Source organism: Macadamia integrifolia, chromosome 9 (assembly GCF_013358625.1).
Source record: "Macadamia integrifolia cultivar HAES 741 chromosome 9, SCU_Mint_v3, whole genome shotgun sequence".
NCBI classification, from domain to species: domain Eukaryota; kingdom Viridiplantae; phylum Streptophyta; class Magnoliopsida; order Proteales; family Proteaceae; genus Macadamia; species Macadamia integrifolia.
In genome coordinates, this window is record NC_056565.1 from 3,399,436 (window position 1) to 3,423,278 (window position 23,843).

The 23,843-nt window shown below is 35.4% G+C and overlaps 2 protein-coding genes and 1 pseudogene across 2 annotated transcripts; 2 read left to right on the forward strand and 1 right to left on the reverse strand.

Annotated features, from left to right (window-relative positions):
* The first annotated feature begins 7,354 nt into the window (after positions 1-7,354).
* LOC122090124 (probable LRR receptor-like serine/threonine-protein kinase At3g47570) lies at positions 7,355-12,086 on the forward strand. The gene is made up of 2 exons (XM_042659972.1): positions 7,355-10,091; positions 10,669-12,086. The coding sequence occupies exons 1-2, from the start codon at positions 7,361-7,363 to the stop codon at positions 11,049-11,051; spliced, it is 3,114 nt and encodes a 1,037-aa protein (XP_042515906.1). The 5' UTR covers positions 7,355-7,360; the 3' UTR covers positions 11,052-12,086.
* A 4,074-nt stretch (positions 12,087-16,160) lies between these two features.
* Positions 16,161-18,635, forward strand: LOC122089011 (probable LRR receptor-like serine/threonine-protein kinase At3g47570). The gene is made up of 2 exons (XM_042658418.1): positions 16,161-17,025; positions 18,514-18,635. Exons 1-2 carry the CDS (start codon positions 16,161-16,163, stop codon positions 18,633-18,635), a joined length of 987 nt encoding a protein of 328 aa, XP_042514352.1.
* A 1,341-nt stretch (positions 18,636-19,976) lies between these two features.
* On the reverse strand, positions 19,977-21,578 carry LOC122089012 (annotated as a pseudogene).
* Between the last annotated feature and the right edge of the window lie 2,265 nt (positions 21,579-23,843).

Here is a 23,843-nt window from a genome sequence, read left to right on the forward strand (position 1 = left end):
CAAAGTTTACCTACATTTTTATCTCTAAGGATTTCCATGCCAAGGATCTTCTTAGCAACACCAAGATTCTTCATCTCAAATTCAGTACTTAACAAAGACTTCAAAAAGACTATATCATGTTTGTTCTTTACAGCAATGAGCATGCCATCAACAAAATAATGGAATTATCACTTAACATTTTATAATAAACACAACTATCATCCTCACTTCTTGTATAGCCAATCTTCATCATGTGGGAATCAAAGCGTTTGTACCACTGCCTAGGAGATTGTTTAAGACCATAAAGCGACCTCTTAAGCAGACAAACATGATCTTCCTTTCCCTGCACCTTGAAACCTTCAGGCTGCTCCATGTAAATCTGTTCCTCCAAGTCACCATGAAGAAATGCAGTTTTCACATCAAGTTGTTCAAGCTCTAAATCAAACATGGCCACCAAAGCAAGTAGTACCCTGATCGAAGTGTATTTCATCACTGGAGAGAATATTTCATTGTAGTCTATCCCCTCCTTCTGTGCATAGCCCTTGGCTACAAGTCTGGCCTTATACCTTTCACGTTCCTTCTCATATGTTGTCTCTTTCTTACGAAAGACTCATTTACACCCAATAATTTTTCTTCCCTTGGGTTTTTCCACAATCTCCCAAGTCTTGTTATTCTATAGAGACTCCATTTCCTCCATCATAACTGCTATCCATTTATCATGTTGTGCATCACTCAAAGTATCATGGTAGGAAGATGGATCACCTGTACCTACAATGAGAGCATAGAAAACCATATCCTCAAATCCGAATCTCACAAGTGCTTTGTGAATACGCTTCCCTTTACCCTTTGCCACAGTATAGGGAACTTCTACTACTTCCTGTTGTCCTGGTAAGTCACTTGATGACTCATTCTCTTCTGTTGTTTCTGACTCACCTAACTCCACCTGCACAGTAGAACCTTCTCTATTTTCATCAATTACTTGTAAATTGTAATTTGCCTTGACCATATGAGACTCATCAAATACAACGTCCCTGCTAATCACAACTTTTTGTGAACTTGGATCCCACAACTTGAATCCTTTTACGCCTTTCTTAAAACCAAGAAAGATATACTGCTTAAACTTTGAGTCTAACTTGGAACAGTGCTCACTCACAACATGCGCATAGGCTGGACAACCAAATAATTTTAGAATAGAATAATCTACTAGTTTTTCTGTCCATACCTCTTCAGGAATTTTATAATCAATCGCCTTTGATGGAGACCTATTGATGAGGAAACATGTCATGTTCACTGCTTCTGCCCAAAATCTCTTGCTCAACCCTGCATTCAGTCTCATACTCTGAGCTCTTTCTAGAAGTGTTTTATTCATCATTTCAGCTATACCATTTTGCTATGGTATCTTTGGAATCGTGAAGTGACATGTAATCCCTTTAGCTTTGCACAATTCTAGAAACAACTTGTATGTGTACTCCCCTCCATTATCTGTTCTCAAGTACTTAATTTTATTTCTTGTCTTCCTTTCTACCTCAGCTTTCCATTCCTTAAATTTTGTGAACACATCACTTTTATGTTTCATGAAATAGATCTAGACTTTCCTTGAGTAATCATCAACAAATGTCACGAAGTATTCTGCCCTACCTTTAGATTTTATTGTTGAAGGACCCCATACATTATTGTGTACATAATCAAGCACTCATTTACTTTTATGTTTTGCAGTTTTGAAACTAACCTTGCACTGTTTCCCGAATACACCATACTTACAGAAGTTTAGTTTACAAGTTTTCACTCCCTTCAACAGTTTCCTTTTATGAAGCTTCATTAATCCTCTTTCTCATAAATGCCTTAACCGCATATGCCATAGATAGGTATCATCTGTGTCAAATACTACATTTGTAGTTTTAAGAAAAGCCAATGGTTTGAGGATGGATTTTAATGTTCGTGCAACTCTATAAGCTCTACTCTTGGTTTGGTTTGTGAGGTTGAGAAGCAGCAGGTTAGGGTTCACCAAACAGCTCGATTCGTTGCTCAGTTCTTAGGATTGAAGAGAAGCAAGCTAGGGTTCAGCAAGTGCAACCATGTTCATTTCTTGCTCTTGAGGTTAAAGAGAAGAGGTAAATGGTAAATGATAAGTATGAGGTAAGATTGTTAACCAGGTTTGATCCATGTTAAGGTGTTGGGTTTAGATCTAGTGAGGCTAACTAGATAAGAAATTGAAACTTCTTCTCTTCCATTGGATTTGTTTCCTCCAAGTGTCCTGCAGATTGATTTTTATGGACACTTTATGGGTGATGGCCTCTATGGAGAAGAGCCGAATCCTACTAAATGGTATATTTTCAATTGAGTTGCAATTAAAATAAAGCAACTTTTAGACAAATTGTAGTACTTGATGGACCCATAAGTGCGTGTAATGGTCTAGTGCCAAAATCCAATGATTTGTTTTTATTTATTTTTTTCCAATTGGAATAGAAAACAAACCATTTTGCACGCTAGTTTGGACCTAAATGAATGATCCATCTGTTGGTCATTGACAAAAATTACAATTATTAACAAAGACACGTGGTTTTCAAATTCCTAATAAGAAGCAATCAAATTATGTAGTGCACTTGGAATTTGAACGTGGGTTATTGAATCTAGTCCATGTTTCTTTTATAAAAAATGAATCAAATGCATCAATAACTGCAGCAATGGACACATCGACAAGGCCACAAAGATTCCACATAAATTAAATAAGGTAGGGAGAGAATTTTCCATTTAATGTGGTTTTTATCAAGAAAAAAAATGAAATATTGTAAACAATACAAAATAATGTTGGAACCATGATGATTTTGGAGATGACCTTGTTTTTTAGTGGATGTTAAAATGTAGAGTATAAAAGGCACAGAGTTAAACTTTGATTGGCCAATGAATGAGGTGGAGAAGGCACTTGTGTGGTGTGATTTAAAACAATCAAGAAAGCAACCGATTCCTAATCCACCACATCAAACCTTCTATAAGCAAATGAAATCTTGAAAACAACACAAAACAATTCAACATTGGCACTCGTGTGGTGTGATTTAAAAGAGTCAAGAGAGCAATCGATTCCTAATCCACCACATCAAACCTTTTATAAGCAAATGAAATCTTGAAAACAATACAAAACAATTCAATGTTGGAACTATGGTGATTTTAGTGATGATTTTTTTTAGTGGATTAAAATGTATAGAGTAGAAAAAGCATAAAGAGTTAAACTTTGATTGGTCAATGAATGAGGTGGAGAAGGGACTTGTGTGGTGTAATTTAAAAGAGTCAAGAGAGCAATCGATTCCTAATCCACCACATCAAACCTTCTATAAGCAAATGAAATCTTGAAAACAATACAAAACAATTCAATGTTGGAACCATGGTGATTTTAGAGATGACTTTTTTTAGTGGATTAAAATGTGTAGAGTAGAAAAAACATAAAGAGTTCAACTTTGATTGGTCAATGAATAAGGTGGAGAAGCCACTTGTGTGGTGTGATTTAAGAGTCAAGAGATCGAGCAATCGATTCCTAACCCACCACATCAAACCTCCTACAAACAAATGAAATCTTGGAAACAATACAAAACAAGATAATGTCAGAACCATGGTGATTTTACTGATGACTTTTAATATTAAAATGTATAGAGTACAAAAGGCACAAAGAGTTAAACCTTGAATGGTCAATGAATCAGGTGAAGGCACTTGTGTGGTATGATTTAAATAGGCAAGAGAGCAATCGATTTCATAATCCACCACATCAAGCCTTCTATAAATAAATGAAATCTTGGAAACAATACAAAACAAGACAATGTTGGAAACATGGTGATTTTAGTGATGACTTTTTTTTTTTTTTATTGGATTAAAATGTATAGAATAAAAAAGGCACAAAGAGTTAAACCTTGATTGGTCATTGAATGAGGGGGAGAAGACACTTCTATGGTGTGATTTAAAAGAGTCAAGAGAGTAATCGATTCCTATTCCACCACATCAAACCTCCTATAAACAAATGAAATCTTGGAAACAATACAAAACAAGGTAATGTCGGACTCATGGTGATTTTACTGATGACCCTTCTTTTTTTTTGGTGGATATTAAAATGTATAGAGTATAAAAGGCACAAAGAGTTAAACCTTAATTGGTCAATGAATGAGATGGAGGCACTTGTTTGATGTGATTTAAAAGATTCAAGAGAGCAATCGATTCCTAATCCACCACATCAAACTTTATATAAACAAATGAAATCTTCGAAACAACACAAAACAAGATAATGTCGGAACAATGGTGATTTTACTGATGACTTTTTTTTTAGTGGATATTAAAATGTATAGAGTAGAAAAGCCACAAAGAGGTAAACCTTAAACCTTGAATGTTCAATAAATGAGGTGGAGAAAGCAAGTTGTGTGGTGTGAGTTAAAAGACTCAAGAGGTCGAGCAGATCGATTCCTAATCTGCCACATCAAGACTTCTGTTCCAAATTTTCTTTCTATGTTTCCACACTGCTAAGTTACAATTACTAGATCCCTAGTCCCAAATTGGAACTTTGGAATAAAAAATCTAAGGAGAAAGTTACAGTGAAGGAAACACTGAAGAATCTAAAGTCCTTATTACAAGATCCCTGGTTCTAATTGGAAATTTTTAAGTTTATTCTTTCTAAATTATATATCTAGTCTTTTATGAGTATTTTATATATGGCATATTAATTTTCAATTGAGATGCAGTTGAAATATAACAACTTATAGGCAAGCTGCAGTACATCTAGTAGCCCGGTAGTCAAATCCAGGGATCTAAACATCGATGTGGATCACATCATCAAAATTGGCGAGGCCATCCCATTTTTTGATTGATTAAGATCTGGCCAATTCTGTATGGAAACTAGGGTTAGGGTTAGGGTGTTCTTAAGCCGATCCCTACTAACTCTGAACCAATATTTTATTGAAAATGACAATGATCAATCCAAATTCCGATTCCAGATTTTTAAACACCGATCTCATGTAATCACCATAACTTACGAGAAATAAGAAAGGAAGAATTGACTTCTAAGTCTAGCTTTTACATTCTGTTCTCAAAGTTGTATTGCTTTGGCATGTGTCCCAAAATTCGATTTTGATGGCACTTCAGCTTCTAGTTTTCATTTCTCCTCTTATGGTATGAGGTATTACACCACGTGACTTTCCTTTCCTTACCCAATGAATTTTATTTTACAATTGTTCTGTCCAGGTGTGTGGGCCCACACTATTTTTTTTCGATTGTCCATGCAATCAAGGGGGTCCACATTAGGGTTTTGGTCAACTTGATCTTACATTACTTGAGTGCATGGACATACATGGATGACAAAAAATGAAACAAGATCTACTAATACATGGAGAGGTATTTAATTGAATTAAGTCTTGAAATTTGACATGTGGCTGATCTAACCCGAGACCTATCTATCTAAGAGTCATAATTGTCACATCATCATCTTCCAACGTGGCTAAAATTGATTGTACGTACATCTTAATAAGCTTATTAGGTTGGTCAGTCTAAGACAACTTTTGCATTTCAGTAACTCTATCAGTTCTTGTTTCTTTGTTCTAACAGACTCTTCAACATTAAATTACTTCAATATTCACTATTGTAGTTCAAAGGTCCTACGTACATTTCTATAGTCAAAGTTTCTGGACATAAATATGCACTTCTATTAAACTACAAACAATAACATACAATATATGAACTTTGAGATGGAAGTGTGAGTCATATTTCTTTAATGATTATAATGCCCTCCAAACTCATCACGATTTATTTTGGTTCTGATTGGTTGCAAATGAAGGGAAGGGAAATCATATTTTAAAAGAAAATGAAAATTTTTGTGATCATAAATATTATGTAAATAGCTTAAAATATTACCAATATGGCAATCTTATCTTTTCAAATGAATTTTATTTTCACCTTCTTAAAACCAAGGGATTTGATTGAAAAAAATATAATAAAATTCAGTAGTGAGATTAAAAAAAAAAATTTAATATTAACTATACAATTATGTTAGGTAATGGTCACAAAAGTTTCTATTTTTTTGTTTTCATTTGATTTCACTTCCCTTCCCTTTATTTCCCTTACAACAGATAGAACCATCATTTCCTTTCATCCACACATTCTTGGATGAGAGAGAGAGAGAGAGAGAGAGAGAGAGAGAGAGAGAGAGAGAGAGAGAGAGAGGTGTAAAAGCAACATGGTGTGTAAATTAAAGCACTTTATCAACAAAGGAACAAGTTCCTTAAGCAGCTAATCCTATGGTTGATCTTTAGCAAAAAAAAATCCTATGGTTGATGGGGTCCATTTACGATGCCATGTGTTAGATTCTAATTGTTTAATAAGCTTTTGACAGATCTATTGTGTTGGGTAATACCATTGATAACCACTCAAAGTGGATGAGAATCTAACTTGTCCACTTGCATAGATGCAAGGTCCTTTAGTAGTTAGGTTAAAAAAAAAAATTATAATGTATTTTACCTAACTCATAATTAGACTAATATAGACCCACAATCATCATGGAATGCCTTATGCCCTAGTGTCAGGAAATAATTACATTGAATAAGTATGGAATCTTGGATGACTTCATGATGGGTTGTATTAAATTAATAATTCTAGTTTTTTTATTTGAATAACTCAATATGATATAAGGAGTGGAGCACTAAGTCACACAAATGTAGACTCCTTTTAGAAATTGTTGCACTCTTGAAACCAGAAATCAAACCCAAAAAAATTAAAACTAGAAAAAAGCCCTAAGAGATAACCTCCATTGGTCAATGACTTGTGGATGAGGCACTTTGTGTGGCGTGACTTAAGAGAGTCAAGAAAGCAATCGAGATGGTAGAAATTCATTTTGATCGAAAACAGTAAAAAAAAAAAAAATAGATAATAGAAATTCATTGATCGACAAAGAGCGGGTTTAAGTCTCCCATATACTCAAAGAGAAAAGTCTCCTATGATATTTCCATGAAGCCCATCTCATGGACTCACCATCACTAACAAGGATTTAGTTCTACCGGTATCTGATAATATCAATATGATATTGATTTGGATCGGATTAGATTAGTGATTATCGGTTACTTTTTACCCTTGTTTTATTAAAAAAGTATATTTTTGTACTGTTTACCTCTAAAATGAGACAAGTAATTGATCTTAATCGATCAAGTATTGGATATTGATTTCAGCCAATACCAAAACGATACAGCCAATATGATACCAATACTTGAAACCATGGTCTAAGTAATAATTAAGAGGAAAACTTGACTTGTCTAAGGTTTAACTTTTGGTGGAATATTACCGTTGTTGCCTAGCATTGTCCTTTAAAAAGGATACTTTCCTCTCAAAGACATTAAACCCTAGTGCAACTCAATATTGCATGGTTTATGCATTAGCATCTCAAAATTTGATTCTGATGGCACTTCATCATCTTATTCTAGTTTTCATTCTCCTCCTCTTTGGTGGGAGCTCATTCTTGAGGCTAGCAAAATCAGCCACTATTGGTGGTGGAAGGATCATAGGAGGGAACGAGACAGATCAACTTGCTTTGTTGGAGTTCAAGAAAAAAATTTATGATGATCCGTACGGAGTATTAAGTTCTTGGAACAATTCTATCCATTACTGCAACTGGAGAGGGATCACATGTGGTCATCAACATCAACAACGGGCTATCAGGTTGGATTTACATGGGAAGGGGTTGGTTGGTAGCATATCTCCTTCCATAGGGAATCTCACCTTTCTACATTTCCTTAACCTTGGAAACAACAGTTTCCATGGAAAAATTCCCCAAGAGATCGGTAATCTGATTCGTTTGCACACCATTGTTTTTTATGACAACAGCCTTGAAGGAGAAGTTCCTACCACTCTGGCCAACTGCACTCGTCTAAGAGAGATTTGGTTCACCTATAACAATCTTGTCGGCAAGATTCCGGTTGAACTAGTTATGTCTTTGTCAAAGTTGGAGAAGATTTCTATTTACCGAAATGGCTTAATAGGAGAAATACCATCTTCTATTGGGAACACTTCCACCTTGCAATATATCTCTTTTGGTGATAATGCACTGAAGGGGAGCATTCCAGAATCCTTTGGTCAGCTAAGAAACCTATATTTTCTTAGACTTGAAACAAACAAGCTATCTGGTATGTTCCCAGTCTCACTATATAATCTCTCATCTCTTGAAACTATTGCTCTGGTACAAAACCAACTACGTGGGAGCCTTCCACGAGACATAGGTCTCACTCTTCCAAATCTCATAAATCTAGAACTTGGAGTGAACCTTTTCTCAGGGAGCATTCCGAGTTCCATCACCAATATTTCAACACTCCAACTATTTGATCTTGATACGAATAGTTTTTCTGGAAAAGTCCCTAACAACTTGGGAGATCTTCAAAATCTTCAACGTTTCTTTATCAGTATAAACAATTTTACTGATGATTTAGCTTTTGTAAATTCCTTGCTCAATTGTACACATCTAGAGATTGCCGACCTAGCATTCAATGGTTTTGAGGGCTTGCTTCCTAACTTTAAAGCCAATCTTTCAACACAGCTCTCAGTACTTCATTTGGAAGGTAATCAAATATCTGGAACCATTCCTGATGGGATTGAGAAACTCATCAACTTAAACTCACTGGCCTTGGCTCAGAACTTTCTCCAAGGTAATATTCCGTTTAGTATAGGGAAATTTCGGAAGCTTCAAAGATTATTCTTGGGTGAAAATAGACTTTCAGGACAAATACCTTCATCTATAGGTAATCTCACTCTTTTGTATAGACTCCATTTAGAATCCAACAACTTGAATGAAAGTATTCCTTTCAGCATTGGAAATTGTCAACAGTTGCAGTACCTAACCCTTAATGACAATAGTCTCCAAGGCCCAATACCTAAACGACTCTTTCTTATTTCTTCCTTATCAATTTCTCTCGACTTATCATATAATTCTCTTGTCGGTTCCCTACCCATTGAAATTGATAACTTGAAGAGTCTTTCTATGTTGGACATCTCCAATAACAATTTGTCTGGAGAAATCCCCTCCTCCATTGGTGATTGCAATAGTTTAGTCCATCTTTATATGGGGGGTAATTTGTTTGAAGGAGCCATTCCTCAATCTTTGACTCTTTTGAAGGGGCTTCAAGATTTAGATCTCTCACTCAACAACTTATCAGGGCAAATTCCAAAAGATTTAGATAAACTTTTAGCATTGCGGAGATTAAATTTGTCCTTCAATAATCTTGAGGGGGAGGTACCAACAAAGGGAATCTTTGGAAATGCAACTGAAATTTTTTTGAATGGAAATGAAAAGCTTTGTGGGGGAATTCCAAAGTTACTACTGCTTACATGCACAAACCATGGATCTATGAAACGAGAAAAGTCCAATGATGTTAGAATAATTTTGGTAATCATCGGTGGGGTTCTTGGTTTTCTTTTGATATCTTCCTTTCTTACTCTTTATTGGATAAGAAAATCAAAAAGTAAATCTACATCAACACCATTAATCGGTGAGCGGTTCTTAAAGATTTCTTATAGAGAACTCTTCCAAGCTACTAGAGGATTTTCTTCAGCCAATTTCATAGGTTCTGGTAGTTTTGGCTCTGTATACAAAGGGGTTATCAACCAAGATGAAACCATTGTCGCAGTCAAGGTACTCAATCTTCAAAATCCAAGAGCTTACAAGAGCTTTACAGCTGAATGCGAAGCATTAATAAACATTCGGCATCGAAATCTTGTCAAGATTTTAACTTCATGTTCAAGTCTCGATTCAAAGGGAAAAGATTTCAAGGCCCTTGTTTATGAGTTCATGCCCAATGGGAGTCTAGATGATTGGTTGCATCTGCCGACAGAGACACATGATCATTCAAGGAATTTAAGTCTTCTTCAAAGATTAAGCATTGCAATTGATGTGGCTTCTGCATTGGATTACCTTCATTACCACTGTCATGCAGCAATTGTTCATTGTGACTTGAAGCCAAGTAATATTCTACTTGACAGTGATATGACTGCACACGTTAGTGATTTTGGTTTGGCAAGGCTACTTTTAGAACCTGACGACAATTCATCTCAGGTTCAAACTAGTACCATCGGGATAAGAGGATCTATTGGCTATGCTGCTCCAGGTAACAAATAAACTATACAATTTCGTTTTAAGATTCATTTTGATTAACAATCATTATATATTTTTATTCTGTAAATCTAAATGCCATTTACCAAATTGTTTTTGTCTATTCCAATCAAAACCCGTTGTAGGCTATTAGTCATGACCCAAATGATAATTTAGAAGAAGGGTCCAGATCTAAAGTTCTTGTTTATTAGGTTTATTGTTTAATCCAACTATTATTGGATAACCATATCCTGATTTTAATGGTTGATTGAGTATATCAACATGCTTTTCGATCTATCTTAATTAAATTTTATTTATTTTTGGGTAAATCTCTCTATTAGAGTGGATCGTGTTTTTATGCTTATTCATTCCGAACACATTGCACCTTTGTATCTAATCGGACTGAATTTAGATTGGGTTCTTCTTAACATAATCAAAATAATCATGGTTCCTAAATTGATTAAATGACCACGTAACTCGCTAATTTTTTATAATTTCCATATTCTAGACCGTAATTTCTTGTATTATATGAAAAAAAAAAATTGCAAATCTCTTATTATTATACTAACAAGAAGAGTTTTCTAAATTTTCAGAATATGGTATGGGTGGAAGGGCAACCATACAAGGGGACGTGTTTAGCTATGGTATCCTTTTATTGGAGATGTTCACAGGAAAAAGGCCAACAGATCAGATGTTTACTGATGACATTAATCTGCATAACTTTGCAAAGAAAGCTTTCCCTGTACACGTCATGCAAATTTTAGATCTTACACTCTTATCCAAGGAAGAACAAAGTGAAGAAATTGAAGAGGATGCTATCAACAGAACTGAAAGTCATTTGATAGAAAAATATCAAGATTGCATAACGTCAATAATTGAAATTGCACTCCAGTGCTCCATGGAATCGCCAGGAGAACGTATGAATATGAATGATGTTATGAGGGGACTACATTCGATCAAAGGAAAATTTTCTTGAAGCAAGGATCTTTCAATAAATTGCAACTACTCCTGATTAGAAGGTGATTATGAATTTATTATCTTCATATCATAATAAATGAATGTTTAGCCCATTAAAAGAATAGTTTTAAGTTGGGATTAGACCCTTTAATGAATCTCTCTCTCTCTCTCTCACACACACACACAAACAAGAATATGAAAATGTCATTGTGGACGGATCCGTGGGCCCTTGTTAGGCAGAATCTATCAAGTGTGAAATGTGCCTTTGATTTGTCCTTTTTTTCCAATTAATGTTGTGGAAGCTATTCTTCAGATTAAGGTTAAATGATTTGGCAAATTGTTGGGTATATCCTTGTTTGAAATCTAGGGTTTTACTACTAAAATAGCTGCTAATGTTCTGTTGAAAAAGTTTTTTTCCACCCACATGTGTATCTATATTTCCTAAGGTTTGGAAGTTTGTTTGGTCCTTTGCATATTCACCCGATGTTTGGTTTATTGATGGGTTTCTGACTCTAATTTATGTTCCTTTCTTCCTTTTAATGATATGTCATCTTCATCTGTGGAGGAGACTTGTATGATCCTAATTGAATATCAGGGACTGCAGAAGGGTGATAAACCAGTAGTTATCTGTGATGGGAGTTGGGGTCCTATTACCAATCAAAGACACAGGATGGTCGTCAGTTCTATTTTATAACACTCCTTTCACTGGTGTTTCTCTGGATTATGATGTTGCAGGATGCGTACAGGAAGGCCTCCTTCAAGGACTACCAATGATCAAGGATGGGAAGAAATAGAATTTTGGTCTGATTGTGAGGAGTTGATTTTTTGGTTTCAAGATGGAAAAAAAAAAAACAAGATGTGGCATTGGGAAATATTCTCTATTTTGTATGATAATTATTAGTTTAAATCTTATGATATAAGTTAGTTGGGTTTGCGAAGAAAGAAGGATAATTTCTGTGGTCGATAAAATGGTTAGGAAAGCTACAAGGGAGAAAAGTGTCCTCTCCGTCAGTGAATTCAGATTAACATCTTTTGCCTTTTAGTTAATGTTTCATTTTTGCCGAAAATATCAATAAATAAAAGAGTAGGAAAATCATTCCTTCAGGCAGCTTTCTTGGATTGTCTCTCTCAAGAGGAATATTTAGAATCGAAGTATTATGAGGAAAAATTCAACATGGTTAAAATCTAGAAGCAACAAGATAGTTGAAGCAAACAAGACGAGAAATTCTATTGGGAAGACACTCAAATCTTTACTTTATATATGGAGTGGAGTTATCATATTAGATTTGACCCTTACCTTCTTTTCTCATGGAATTGGAAAATCTGACGAATGTAGCATGAGCTCTTTTTTACTCCTCAATTCGTGCTCTTTCTTTGTGGCGGCCTAGTGCCCCTTGCTAATATCTTGCTATAGTAATTTTTTCTTTTCTGTTTTAATTTATTTTTATTCACCCAGAAAAAAATAAAAAATAAAAAATAAAAGAGTAGGATTACTTTTAACATGATGAAATATATGAAGGTCGTGAAATGATTTAGGAGAAATTTATCCTACACCACGGTCGAATGGCTCACCCAAAATCTTGGGGTCATTCTTACCCTCCCCTCCTTAACTGAAGTTTCGAAATTCTCCCCACTTTTTGACACGCATCCCATTGCAATAATGGATATCAGTGAAGAAATTCTTCATTCATAGTAAGGGAAGGAAAAATCCTTCCAATGATTCATATTTTCTTCCGAAAAAATACCCAAATAGCCTGGCCGATCCATTAAATAAATAAATCAATAAATAAGAATAAGATTACTTTTAAAATGATCAAAGTCCCACCAAGGATACTCTCGTTTAAAATTGTTGGAACTCTTTTGACACTGGAAAGCCAAAGATAAAAAAAAAAAAAACATAGATTGGTCAATGACTGAGGTGGAGAAGGCACCGGTGTGGCTGTGACTTGAAGGATGAAGGGTCAAGAGAGCAATCGATTACTGAGTATTTTTTTTTTTTTTTACTCTTAAGTTTCTATCTTTGACAGCCTCTTATTTTGAAATTTTGGTTAATTCTCTATGTCTGACGGCTGGCCTTGTCCTTGACTTCAGAGGAATCTCACCGGTCATTACAATCAAGCTTGGGTAATTCTTGGTAGAGCAAAGGGTGTGAACAATTCATGGGAAGAGAAAAGGATGTGAACTGTATGAGTTACCAACAACATTCATTATATCAGGGAAAAGTGTATAGAGAAGATTTCACCATTTAAGAATTGACCATAGAAATGATGGGATCCACTATTTTTTTATCCATAGTATTTTTTATACCAAGCATCGATAGAATTTCGTATTTCAAAGAAAAATATTTGAAAAAATCGTGTTTGGAAAGAAATTAGTTGACCCATCTTACATTATTTGAGTTTTGTATTGGATTCTTTATGCTTTCTATGACTGACTTAACACCACAATTGAAAGAATAGAAGGAAGCAACAATGGAGCTGACAGCCTCGTCGTTTCATACTTGGAACAAATTTTCTTCTTGCCTTGCTTTAATTACTTGATTCTTAAGATGGGAAGTCAAAGATATGGGACACCACTCAAAGATCTTGGCACATGGACAATCCCTTCAACAAATCAGTCACAATTTTAATTAATCCCTTTTGGTTGTTTTTGCTCTATTAATTTTATGAAAAGGTTCTTGTGGGGGAAGTGTGGTCCTTTTTTTCCATACACATTTGTGATGCAATGAGCTAGGGTGATCGCAAAATGATCGATCCAGCTCTATGAAATAGAAAATGATATTTTCGTGGATGTTTCCTTATGCGTTTCCATTAATTCTTGCACACGTATAGAAAATCCACTCCCCAACAATAAATATTTTCCCTTAATTTTAGAAAAAAAATATTTTTCCATAAAATCAACTTTGGTTACCTTGGGTATATGATAATTATTTTTTTTTTATTTTTTTATTTTTTTTATTTTATTATTTTATTATTTTTTTATTTTTTGTATTTTATTATCTTAAAAGAGTTTTCCATTGTTGGAACTTTGATGAGTCACTTCCATAATCTTGAAGAGCCTTCTATCTCCCTCAATTTAACTATTATGTTAATTAGAGTCATTCACTGCAGTCTTGGAAAGCATGTGATGGACCACATTTTTGTCATTGAATTTAACTCACTGGACCACAAGAGGACCACACTTGGGTCCATCTCGACTTGCAAAACGAGTCCAGACAATAATGGAACATTAATTACTTAAATTTTATAAAGACAATAACTGAGTAGCAACTCTTTATTGCATGGTTTCCGCATTTGAGTCTCAAAAATTGATTCTGATAGATGGAACTTCAGTTTCTTCTAGTTTTCATTATTCCTTTTTTTGGGAGGTCATTGAGGCTAGCAGAATCAGTTGTCGGAAATGAGACAGGTCGACTAGCTTTGCTGGAGTTCAAGAAACAAACTGATCATCCGTATGGAGCACTAAATTCTTGGAATGATTCCATTCATTTCTGTAACTGGGTAAGGATCACTTGTGGCCATCGTCATCAACAACGGGTTATCAGCTTGGTTTTAGATGGGAAAGGCTTGGGAGGAAGCTTATCTCCTTCCATGGGGAATCTCACTTTTCTTCATTTCCTCAGCATTGAAAACAATAGCCTTCATGGAAAAATCCCCCAAGAAATTGGTAATCTGATTCGACTACAATTTGTTGGTTTTACTAACAACACTTTTGAAGGAGAAATTCCTACCAGCTTGGCCAACTGCACTAGTCTAAGAAGTATCCATTTCTCCTATGACAATCTTGTTGGGAAGATTCTGGTTGAACTATTTACGCCTTTGTCAAAGCTGGAGTTTATTTCTATTAATTTTAGTGGCTTAACAGGAGAAATACGAGCTTCTATTGGTAATGTTTCCTCCCTCCAAAGTATCTCTGTGGGTTGGAACGGACTACAATGGAGTATTCCAGGATCCTTCGGTCAACTAGCAAACTTGTTCTTTCTAGGATTTCCTCAAAACAGTCTATCTGGTATGTTTCTATCTAGTATGTTTCCTCTCTCACTCTACAATCTTTCATCTCTTGAAGTTATCTCTCGTGCACAAAACCAGTTGCATGATCCTTCCACCAGACATAGGTCTCACTCTTCCGAATCTCAAAACACTAGCAATTGGAGTGAACCTTTTCTCAGGGAGCATTCCAAATTACATCTCCAATATTTCAACACTCAAATTTTTTGGTCTCCTTAACAACAGTCTTATTGGACAAATCCCTAAAAACTTGGGGAAATCTTCAAAACCTTCAAGGATTCATTATTGGTGGAAATCAATGTGGAATGGGGGAAGCTGATGGTTTAGATTTTGTCAATTGTACAAGTCTGGAGGTTTTGAATCTCGGAAATAATGGTTTTAGGGGTTCCCTTCCCAACTTCAAAGCCAATCTCTCAACACAACTCTCAGAGCTTGCTTTAGATGGCAATCAAATATTTGGAACCATTCCTATTGGGATTGAGAAACTCGTCAACCTAACCTTTTTTGCCATGGATCACAACTTTCTCGAAGGTTATATTCCATCTAGTGTTGGGAAACTTCCAAAGCTTCAAAGCTAGTTCTTGAATGATAATAGGCTTTCAGGACAGATACCTTCTTCTATAGGTAATCTCACTTTTTTACATGAACTCCATTTAGATGCCAATAACTTGAATGCAACCATTCCTTCCAATATTAGAAATTGTAAACATTCACTGCACCTAACCCTTTCTAATAATAGGCTCCAAGGCCCAATACCTTAACAGATCTTTCTCATTTCCTACTTATCAATGATTCTGGACTTATCTTATAATTCTCTCGTCGGTTCTCTACCAATTGAAATTGATAACTTGAAGAATCTTTCTACAATAGATGTCTCTGTAAATAGACTGTCAGGAGAAATCCCCTCTTCCATTGGTGACTGTAATATTTTGGAACGCCTTTATATGGGGAGTAATTTTTTTGAAGGAACCATTCCTCAATCTTTGACTCTTTTGAAGGGGCTTCAAGATTTAGATCTCTCATTAAACAATTTATCAGGGCAAATCCCGAAAGAACTACAAAATATTTTAGCATTGCAGAGTTTGAATTCATCCTCCAATAATCTTGAGGGGTAGGTACCAATGGAAGGAATTTTTGGAAATGCAAGTGCAATATTGGTGAATGGAAATGATAAGCTTTGTGGGGGAATTGTGGAGTTACATCTGCCTACATGCACAAACCATGGATTTATGAAACGAAAAAAGTCCAATACTCTTAGAACAATTTTGGCGATCATTGGTGGGGTTCTTGGTTTTCTTTTCATATCTTCCTTTCTTACTCTTTATTGGATAAGAAAATCAAAAAGTAAAACTCCATCCACACCATTAATTGGTGACCCATTCTTAAAGCTTTCTTACAAAGAGCTCTTCCAAGCTATTGGAGGATTTTCTTCAGCTAATTTCATAGGTTCTGATAATTTTGGCTCTGTATATAAAGGGATTATCGACCAGGATAAAACAATTGTCGCAATCAAAGTACTCAACCTTCAAAATCCAAGAGTTTACAAGAACTTCATGGCTGAATGTGAAGCATTAAGAAATATTCTGCATCGAAATCTTGTCAATATTATAACTTCCTGTTCAAGTCTTGATTCAAAAGGCAAAGATTTCAAAGCCCTTGTTTATGAGTTCATGCCGAATGGGAGTCTGGATGATTGGTTGCATCCACCGACGGAGGCACATGGTGATTCAAGGAATTTAAGCCTTCTTCAAAGATTAAACATCGCAGTTGATATGGCTTCTACAATCAATTACCTTCATTACCACTGCCATGCTTCAATTGTTCATTGCGACTTGAAGCCAAGCAATGTTCTACTTGACAATGATATGACTGCACATATCAGTGATTTTGATTTGGCGAAGCTACTTTTAAAACCTAACAACAATTTATCGAAGTCTCAAACTAGTACCATTGGGATAAAAGGATCTATCAGCTACGCTGCTCCAGGTAAAATATAAATTAACTACACAATTTTATTTTGAGTTTTCAATATAAATCTAAATGCCCTTACTAAGTTGTTGCCTAATGTATTCAATATCCATTGTAGGGTGTTAACATGACATAAATGATGATTTAGAAAAAAGAGTCCAGATCTAAAGATCATCTTTATCAGTGTTAATATATTTCAATCCAGCTATTATTGGATATTTAGATCATTTTCTAAATGGTTGATTGAGTATATCAATATACTTTTTTGTCTTAATTAAATTTGATCACGGTTTTTTCTATATTTATTGCAATTAGGAATTGGTTATAGTATAAATGATGGGGTCTCCAGATTGAAATGACCATGTAACTTGCTACCTGTGAATAACATATTTACAATTTCCATATTTTAGACCACAATTTCTTTTATTATATGAAATAAAATGCAAATCTCGTATTGGTATACTAACATCAAGATGTTTCTAAATTTCAGAACATAGCATGGGTGGAATGGTATCTATACAAGGGGATGTGTTTAGCTATGGGATCCTTTTATTGGAGATGTTCACAGGAAAAAGCCAACAGATAAGATTTTTACTGATGATATAATTCTCCATAACTTTGTAAAGGCAACTTTACCGGTACATGTGATTCAGATTTTAGATCCTACACTTCTACTCAAGGAAGAACAAGGTGAATATATTGAAGGGGATGTCATCAAGAGAACGGAAGGTTCTAGTAATTGGATAGATACATTGCAAGATTGCATAGTGTCAATTATTGAAATTGAACTCCAGTGCTCTATGGAATCACCAAGAGAACGTATGAACATCAACGATGTTGTGAGGGGACTACATTCCATCAAAGGGAAATTTTCTGGAAATAAGAATTTATCAACACAAAGCAACTATTCCTGATTAAAATGTGATTATGAATTTATTACATTTGTAGTTATTTTGTTGTCTTAACCGCTTAATGCTTATGAAAAACGTGGGGATAAGAAAGTTCTAGATCATGCAGCAAAGGTAGGATGATCTAGAGTTATAAGTCAAATCATGGTTTTTCAAATCAGTATCAATACCGATACTGATATGTTAATACAGGTCAGTCGTATGTAGGAAAAAAAGTGATTTGAAGCATGCTTAGTTATGTTGCAATTGAATGTTATTAAATATGGTGAACTAGGAATAATATTGTTTTATAAAAACAGGTTTTCATCCTTGGAGAATTATAAGCAACTAGCCTGATATTGTCAGCCCTTGGGAGCTTTGATTAACTAAGGCTATGTTTAATTGATATGAATTCTCACAATAGATTATGGGTTTGGTATACATTCTGAAGCAAGGGAAATATAGTTTTTTTTTTTTTTTCTCACTTCAAAATGTGTTTTAGACCCATGATCTATTCTGGAAATGCATACCAAAGACAACCTAAGTCATCTTAAGTTGGATCACAAGAATTCACTTGAGTTGTTTTGTTGTTATGCAATTTGTTAATTTTAATGTGCAGGTTCAAGATCAGATGTAAGAATTGAAACTATAACTCTAAAAGAAGGATTGCAACAAGCCAAAAGCATGAATATTGATGAGCAACCAGGGGAGTCTAATATGTACAAAGGAGACAGTACGTGACCAATTTGCTTGATGGAAGACAGTTAGAAAGACTGGACAAGCCTCTACTTTAACCTGGTCACTTACATACTAAAAAGCCTTTTATCAGCTTAATTATCAATTTCATTTTCCTTTCACTTGTTAGCTACGTTATGTCACAGAAGTAAATATCTCAAGTTCTTATGGTCTGGAATTGTTTGCTGAGCTTTTTGATATGTCATTTCATAATATGAGTGCTTGTATATATTGGCTCTTAGTTTATGTATTCATAATAAAAATCATTATTTCCACATCAATAGAAAGAGGGGAAATAGAGTTTGAATTTTAGTATGAGATTTGCTTCTCTTCAATGGCAATAGAATTTGCGATTTAGGTTAATGGTGTCAATTGGGACTATTCTGATTAATTGGAACAGGTGCTAACTTCCACTGTTTTTGGAGCCAATACCAAAAACATCCTACTTAATTAATCCTATATAAACATTAGAACTAGTACCTCAGGCTCTAGTCCCTAATCAATGACAGTTCTTAATCAGTCTGTGATACCAAAACACTAGTCAATTCAGCCCAAAGAAAATAGTTTTTAGCATATTGGGCTCAATTTGTATGAGTATGCCTTGGCTCAAGAGAGTGAAAAATCACACACACAATTCAAAACCTTAAAGTCAGTAGGTGGAGAGAGCTCCTCAGTATATGAAAGTACCAAGGACCTGAACAAGCTAATGTGCGATTATAGCTCTATATGTCCCAACAGAGTGCTATTGATAGTGTGGCACCCCTCTTTGTTTTGGTTAGTAACTGGACCTTAGAGCGATGGGGGAGGATCATCTTACTAGTTCCCAATTTTAAATTAAAAGATAATGAATGACCTACTTGTATGAAAGTTTTGATTGACAAGATTATAAAAAACATAGTCAACAAATCAAGGACCTAAACAAACTGATGTGGGATTATAACTCTATAAGTCCCAACAATATGTTATTGAGAGCATGGCTTCACTCTTTGTTTTCCAGTGATGGGGGAAGAACATGTTACTACTTCCCAATGCTGAAGGATAAATGAATGACATGAATGAAAATTTTGATTGATGAGAATATAAATATCATAGTTCACAAATCTGAATTTGAAAATAATTTGGAGGGACCTAATTATCCCACAGATTCCTTAAGTATTTGTGAGATTAGCAAAACCTTTATTAAATCCATGTCCTTATACATTCAACAAGACATCAAGGTTTGTGTCACAGCCAGAATAAGTGAGCAAATAACAGAAATTTCAGACTCTCTATTTCTAGACTTGAAGCAATTAAAGATTAACAACAATAAATGAACCTCTTCACCATAACCGAGATGTACACCCAAACTCATTTATAAACCATGGATTTGGATGCAGTAATGGCTTCCTTGCGAGCTTGGAAGAAAGCAAATAGTTTGTCTCTTGGGGGCAGACATTCCTTGACAACTGAGGAATTCTTCACTCCATTTGCATAAGGTAGGGGATTTATCCTCATCTAACAATTTAATTTCTACATCTTGAAGCACTCCAACCCAAAAGGCTATGAAGTTAGCTGCAATGTCCACAAGCCCAATATTGTCTCCTCCAAAGAACTTCTTCCCCTTTAGCTCATTTTCAAGTGTTGTGAGAAGCTCCCACTCTTCCATGGCCTTTTCTTGTTCCTTCCCTTCATTCCAGCAAGCATTCCATACTGCACCTAAGAACTTCAGACATCACAATAAATGAATGTTAGTTTAGCACATTAAGAGAACAGTTTTAAGTTCGTATTAGACCCTTTGATGAAACTCACTCTTTCACCAGAAAAGGAAAAAAGTCTCTGTGAGCAAACAGCATAGGCCACACCTCCTCACATAATTGATTTTCTATGAATTATTTTCAAGAGGAAAAAAAAGAAGAAAAAAGAATAGAAAAACCTCTGTGATGGGGTGTAGACACCCCGCTTGCTCAAGAACCTTCATCCTTAAGAAAAAGGGAGAGGGTTTCTAATGTCTCCAGTGTGTTGGGGGGGGGGGGAATCACTAATGCCACACAAAATGGGATGCATGTGGGAATTGTTTCGGGTCCACATGATCAAGAAGGAGAGAGTGGTAGGGAAGAGAGAGCTTGTGTCAAATAAGTGAGAGGGTGTGGGAAAGGATACCCATACTGCTGATGGCATGGTGGTATCTTTCCCTTCAAAAACAATAGTAAGATCCAGACCATCACACTCTCTTCTTCCAATGTCAGCCTTCCTTCTTCGACATCCCCTCTTCTCAAACCCTAGCTCTTTGGCAATGAATGATTTTGACAGGGATTGTATGCCGAACCCTCAATTCTTCCCACAATACTTTTCCTTTTTTTTAAGGCGGATTGGAGGTTAAACAAGGGGAAAACCCATTATAGAAAATCCATATGATTGAAATATGCCATCAAATTTGACATGTAGCTTACCTAAAAGAACTCTTCATCATCCATCTAATGGTTAGAATGACTAAATCATTTGTCCACGTGGTAAAACAAATTGTCTATAATGTCCATAAAAGAACCTTTTTCCCCTCTCTTTTTCAAAATAAATAAGGAAACCTACTTTAGTGAGTGAGCAAACATAAAATCACATAAATTTGAAAAGAACCAACTTCTTAGCTTTGGATGTCTCTCTAACCTTCTCATCTATGAACTTAACCCAGAAACGGGCAATGGCTCTTTGGTAAGGATCTTCAGGCATTATACTATAACCTTCCCATGTCTCATCGATGTATTCGAGTATGACGGCGGATTCGACGACAGGCTTTTCATTGTGTAGGAGCACAGGGATCTTCTTATGAATTGGGTTATATTTGAGAAGCAAAGGACTCTTGTTAGCTAGATCTTCTTCAATGTATTCATAAGAGATGTCCTGCAGTTTTACAGCTAGTTCTACTCTGCGACTGAAAGGACTTCCCCATGAGCCAAACACCTTCCCTTCTGCCATTGTATAGCTCTGAACTGCAAGTCTTGCCTTATGCACCTCTAGCTTAGACTTTTATATAGAGAGTAAGCACTTGAGAACCAGATCAACCGATACTTTGCCACTATTAATGCTGATCCATCATGTTAGGATGCTTCTTGTTTTTCTTAATCCCCAAGTCTCCTTAGAATTTTCATTTTTGCAAGGAACGTGTATGCATGCTTGGAACAAAGACTTCTCACCTATTTTTAGTTAATTGGTTTCGTGTCTTATATAGATATTAATATTGAAGTATATTGACTATAAACTTCAATAAATATGGGTCCATCCACGAAGCTTTCCTTAATCACCAAGTCTTCTAGAATTTTTCACTAAGTTCTTAGAAGTTTTCTACCAGAAAACAGAAGAAAAAAAAAATCTCACTAGAGGTTCAGAATCGATTTTGGGATTGAAAAACAAGGTTTTGGAGTCCCTCTTTTGAGCAAAAGACGCAGAATCAGAACACTCACTTAAGCAAGGAGGGGTAAATATGAGATTTGCACTCAAAACATAACAACAAGTCATGGATGGCATTGTGAAGCGTGAATAAAGTCTAAAACCGAAGTTTGACAAACTCAATCTTTGAGCTTCTGATCTCTCTCTCTCTCTCTCTCTCTCTCTCTCTCTCTCTCTCTCTCTCTCTCTCTCATATTTTTCCTTGTTCTGCCGATTCCAGCAGGTCGAGGGTTTTTGCAGCAGATCTAGAGAAGCGTGTATAGAGCTTGTGCACAAAGACGAAGGTAAGTTCCATCTCTCTCTCTCTCTCTCTGATTTTTTTTCTTATACATGTGATTCTTTTGTTGTTCCCTCACAACTTGAGCCAACCTCCATGACACTGTCGCCGGAGACCAGCTTCATTCCCATGTCATCTGTGCTGGCTTCAAGGCCTACGCCCACAATGGGAACTCGCTCCTTTCTCTGTACGCGAAATCAAAAGACTTGAATAATGTGATTCCATTGTTTGGCAAGATCACCATCCTTGATGTATACGTGTTAGGAATTAAAATGTAATCGTAAGCGTACGGATCAGTGTAGCCACGGGTCGAACACAGGGAGAGCAACCACTTTATTTTTGGTTTCTTTTAATAATGCGAAAGTAAACTGATTAATAGTTGTGATCTAATTCTAACTACCGTCTTAAACGTATGTATCTAAAATAACGTCTTAACCATTCTTCATTTAAGAATTTAAATACGCAAGACACACAATTAAAATTAAATAAATAAATAATTAAAAATAAACAACACATGCAATTAAAAAGCAATGAAGAAAAAAAATGTTGAAATAAAAATAAAGTAAAAGAAATGGGATAAAGCTAGAGCGAAGCTCACAAGTAGGTTTCTCTACTTAGCCCGAGGGATGCATCATAATATGAACTTCCCTACTTAACTAGAGAGTCACTCTTACAAGGGTTACTCTCCTTGGCTTTAGGGAAAGAGAGGCACTTAAAATAAAAACAATAAAATGATGGTTCTATAGCTAGGAGAGGCAAAGCCAACACATACACTAGCCATAAACCTTGGGGGAAAGGGAAAACAATAATGTAATGACTGAACTTAAAATCTTAAATTAAGAAATAAAGGGTAGTCAGAAGAGGGAATGAGAGGGGGGAGAGAAGACTATTGAAAAAACCTACCTACCTGAATCAATGCTTGAATTTGAAAGCTTAGGTGATTTGAGACACTGCCAACCCTAAAAACTAGATCTGGAATTAACCAAATCTGAAATTTCTAGGCCTGGAGAAATAAATCTTGAAAAAAAAAATGAACCTGAAAAAGAGATGCTTCACGGCTTGTGATCTTGTCACCTAGATCTAAGCCTAGAAATATAACTTAAAAATTACAACTCAATTGCATAAATCATAAACATAAAAGGTTGAATAAAAATAAAATAGGACTTGCATTAATTGAAATAAAAAGCTATTACAAAAGTGATTAAAGCAAAAACAAAGAACTAAAACTAAAGAGAGAGAGAGAGAGAGAGAGAGCAACTAAAAAAAACCCTAGAAGAAGAATGAAGGGTTTCACCTCCTCTTACATGAGTTGTATTTATAGGGAATGGGGAGGTAGGATAACAAATTTTTCTTTCTTAAAATGAGGAAACCCACAATTGGTAGGTGAGATCTTTTGAAACCAAAAGTATTAAGGTGGAGGAGAGAGAAAAGAGAAATAAATTTAGAAAAATTTCCTACAATTTTTTGCTTATTTTCTTTTCCTTTTTTTTTTTTTTTCTTTTTTTTCTCCCTCCTTC

What these genes read in the sequence shown, in the direction of transcription:
- LOC122090124 (XM_042659972.1), top strand. Translation starts at nt 7,361, where the DNA reads ATGGTTTATGCATTAGCATCTCAAAATTTGATTCTGATGGCACTTCAT. An exon ending in TATTGGCTATGCTGCTCCAG is followed by an intron (nt 10,092 to 10,668) that starts GTAACAAATAAA and finishes CTAAATTTTCAG; the next exon opens with AATATGGTATGGGTGGAAGG.
- LOC122089011 (XM_042658418.1), top strand. Translation starts at nt 16,161, where the DNA reads ATGGAAGGAATTTTTGGAAATGCAAGTGCAATATTGGTGAATGGAAAT. An exon ending in TATCAGCTACGCTGCTCCAG is followed by an intron (nt 17,026 to 18,513) that starts GTAAAATATAAA and finishes TTTAATGTGCAG; the next exon opens with GTTCAAGATCAGATGTAAGA.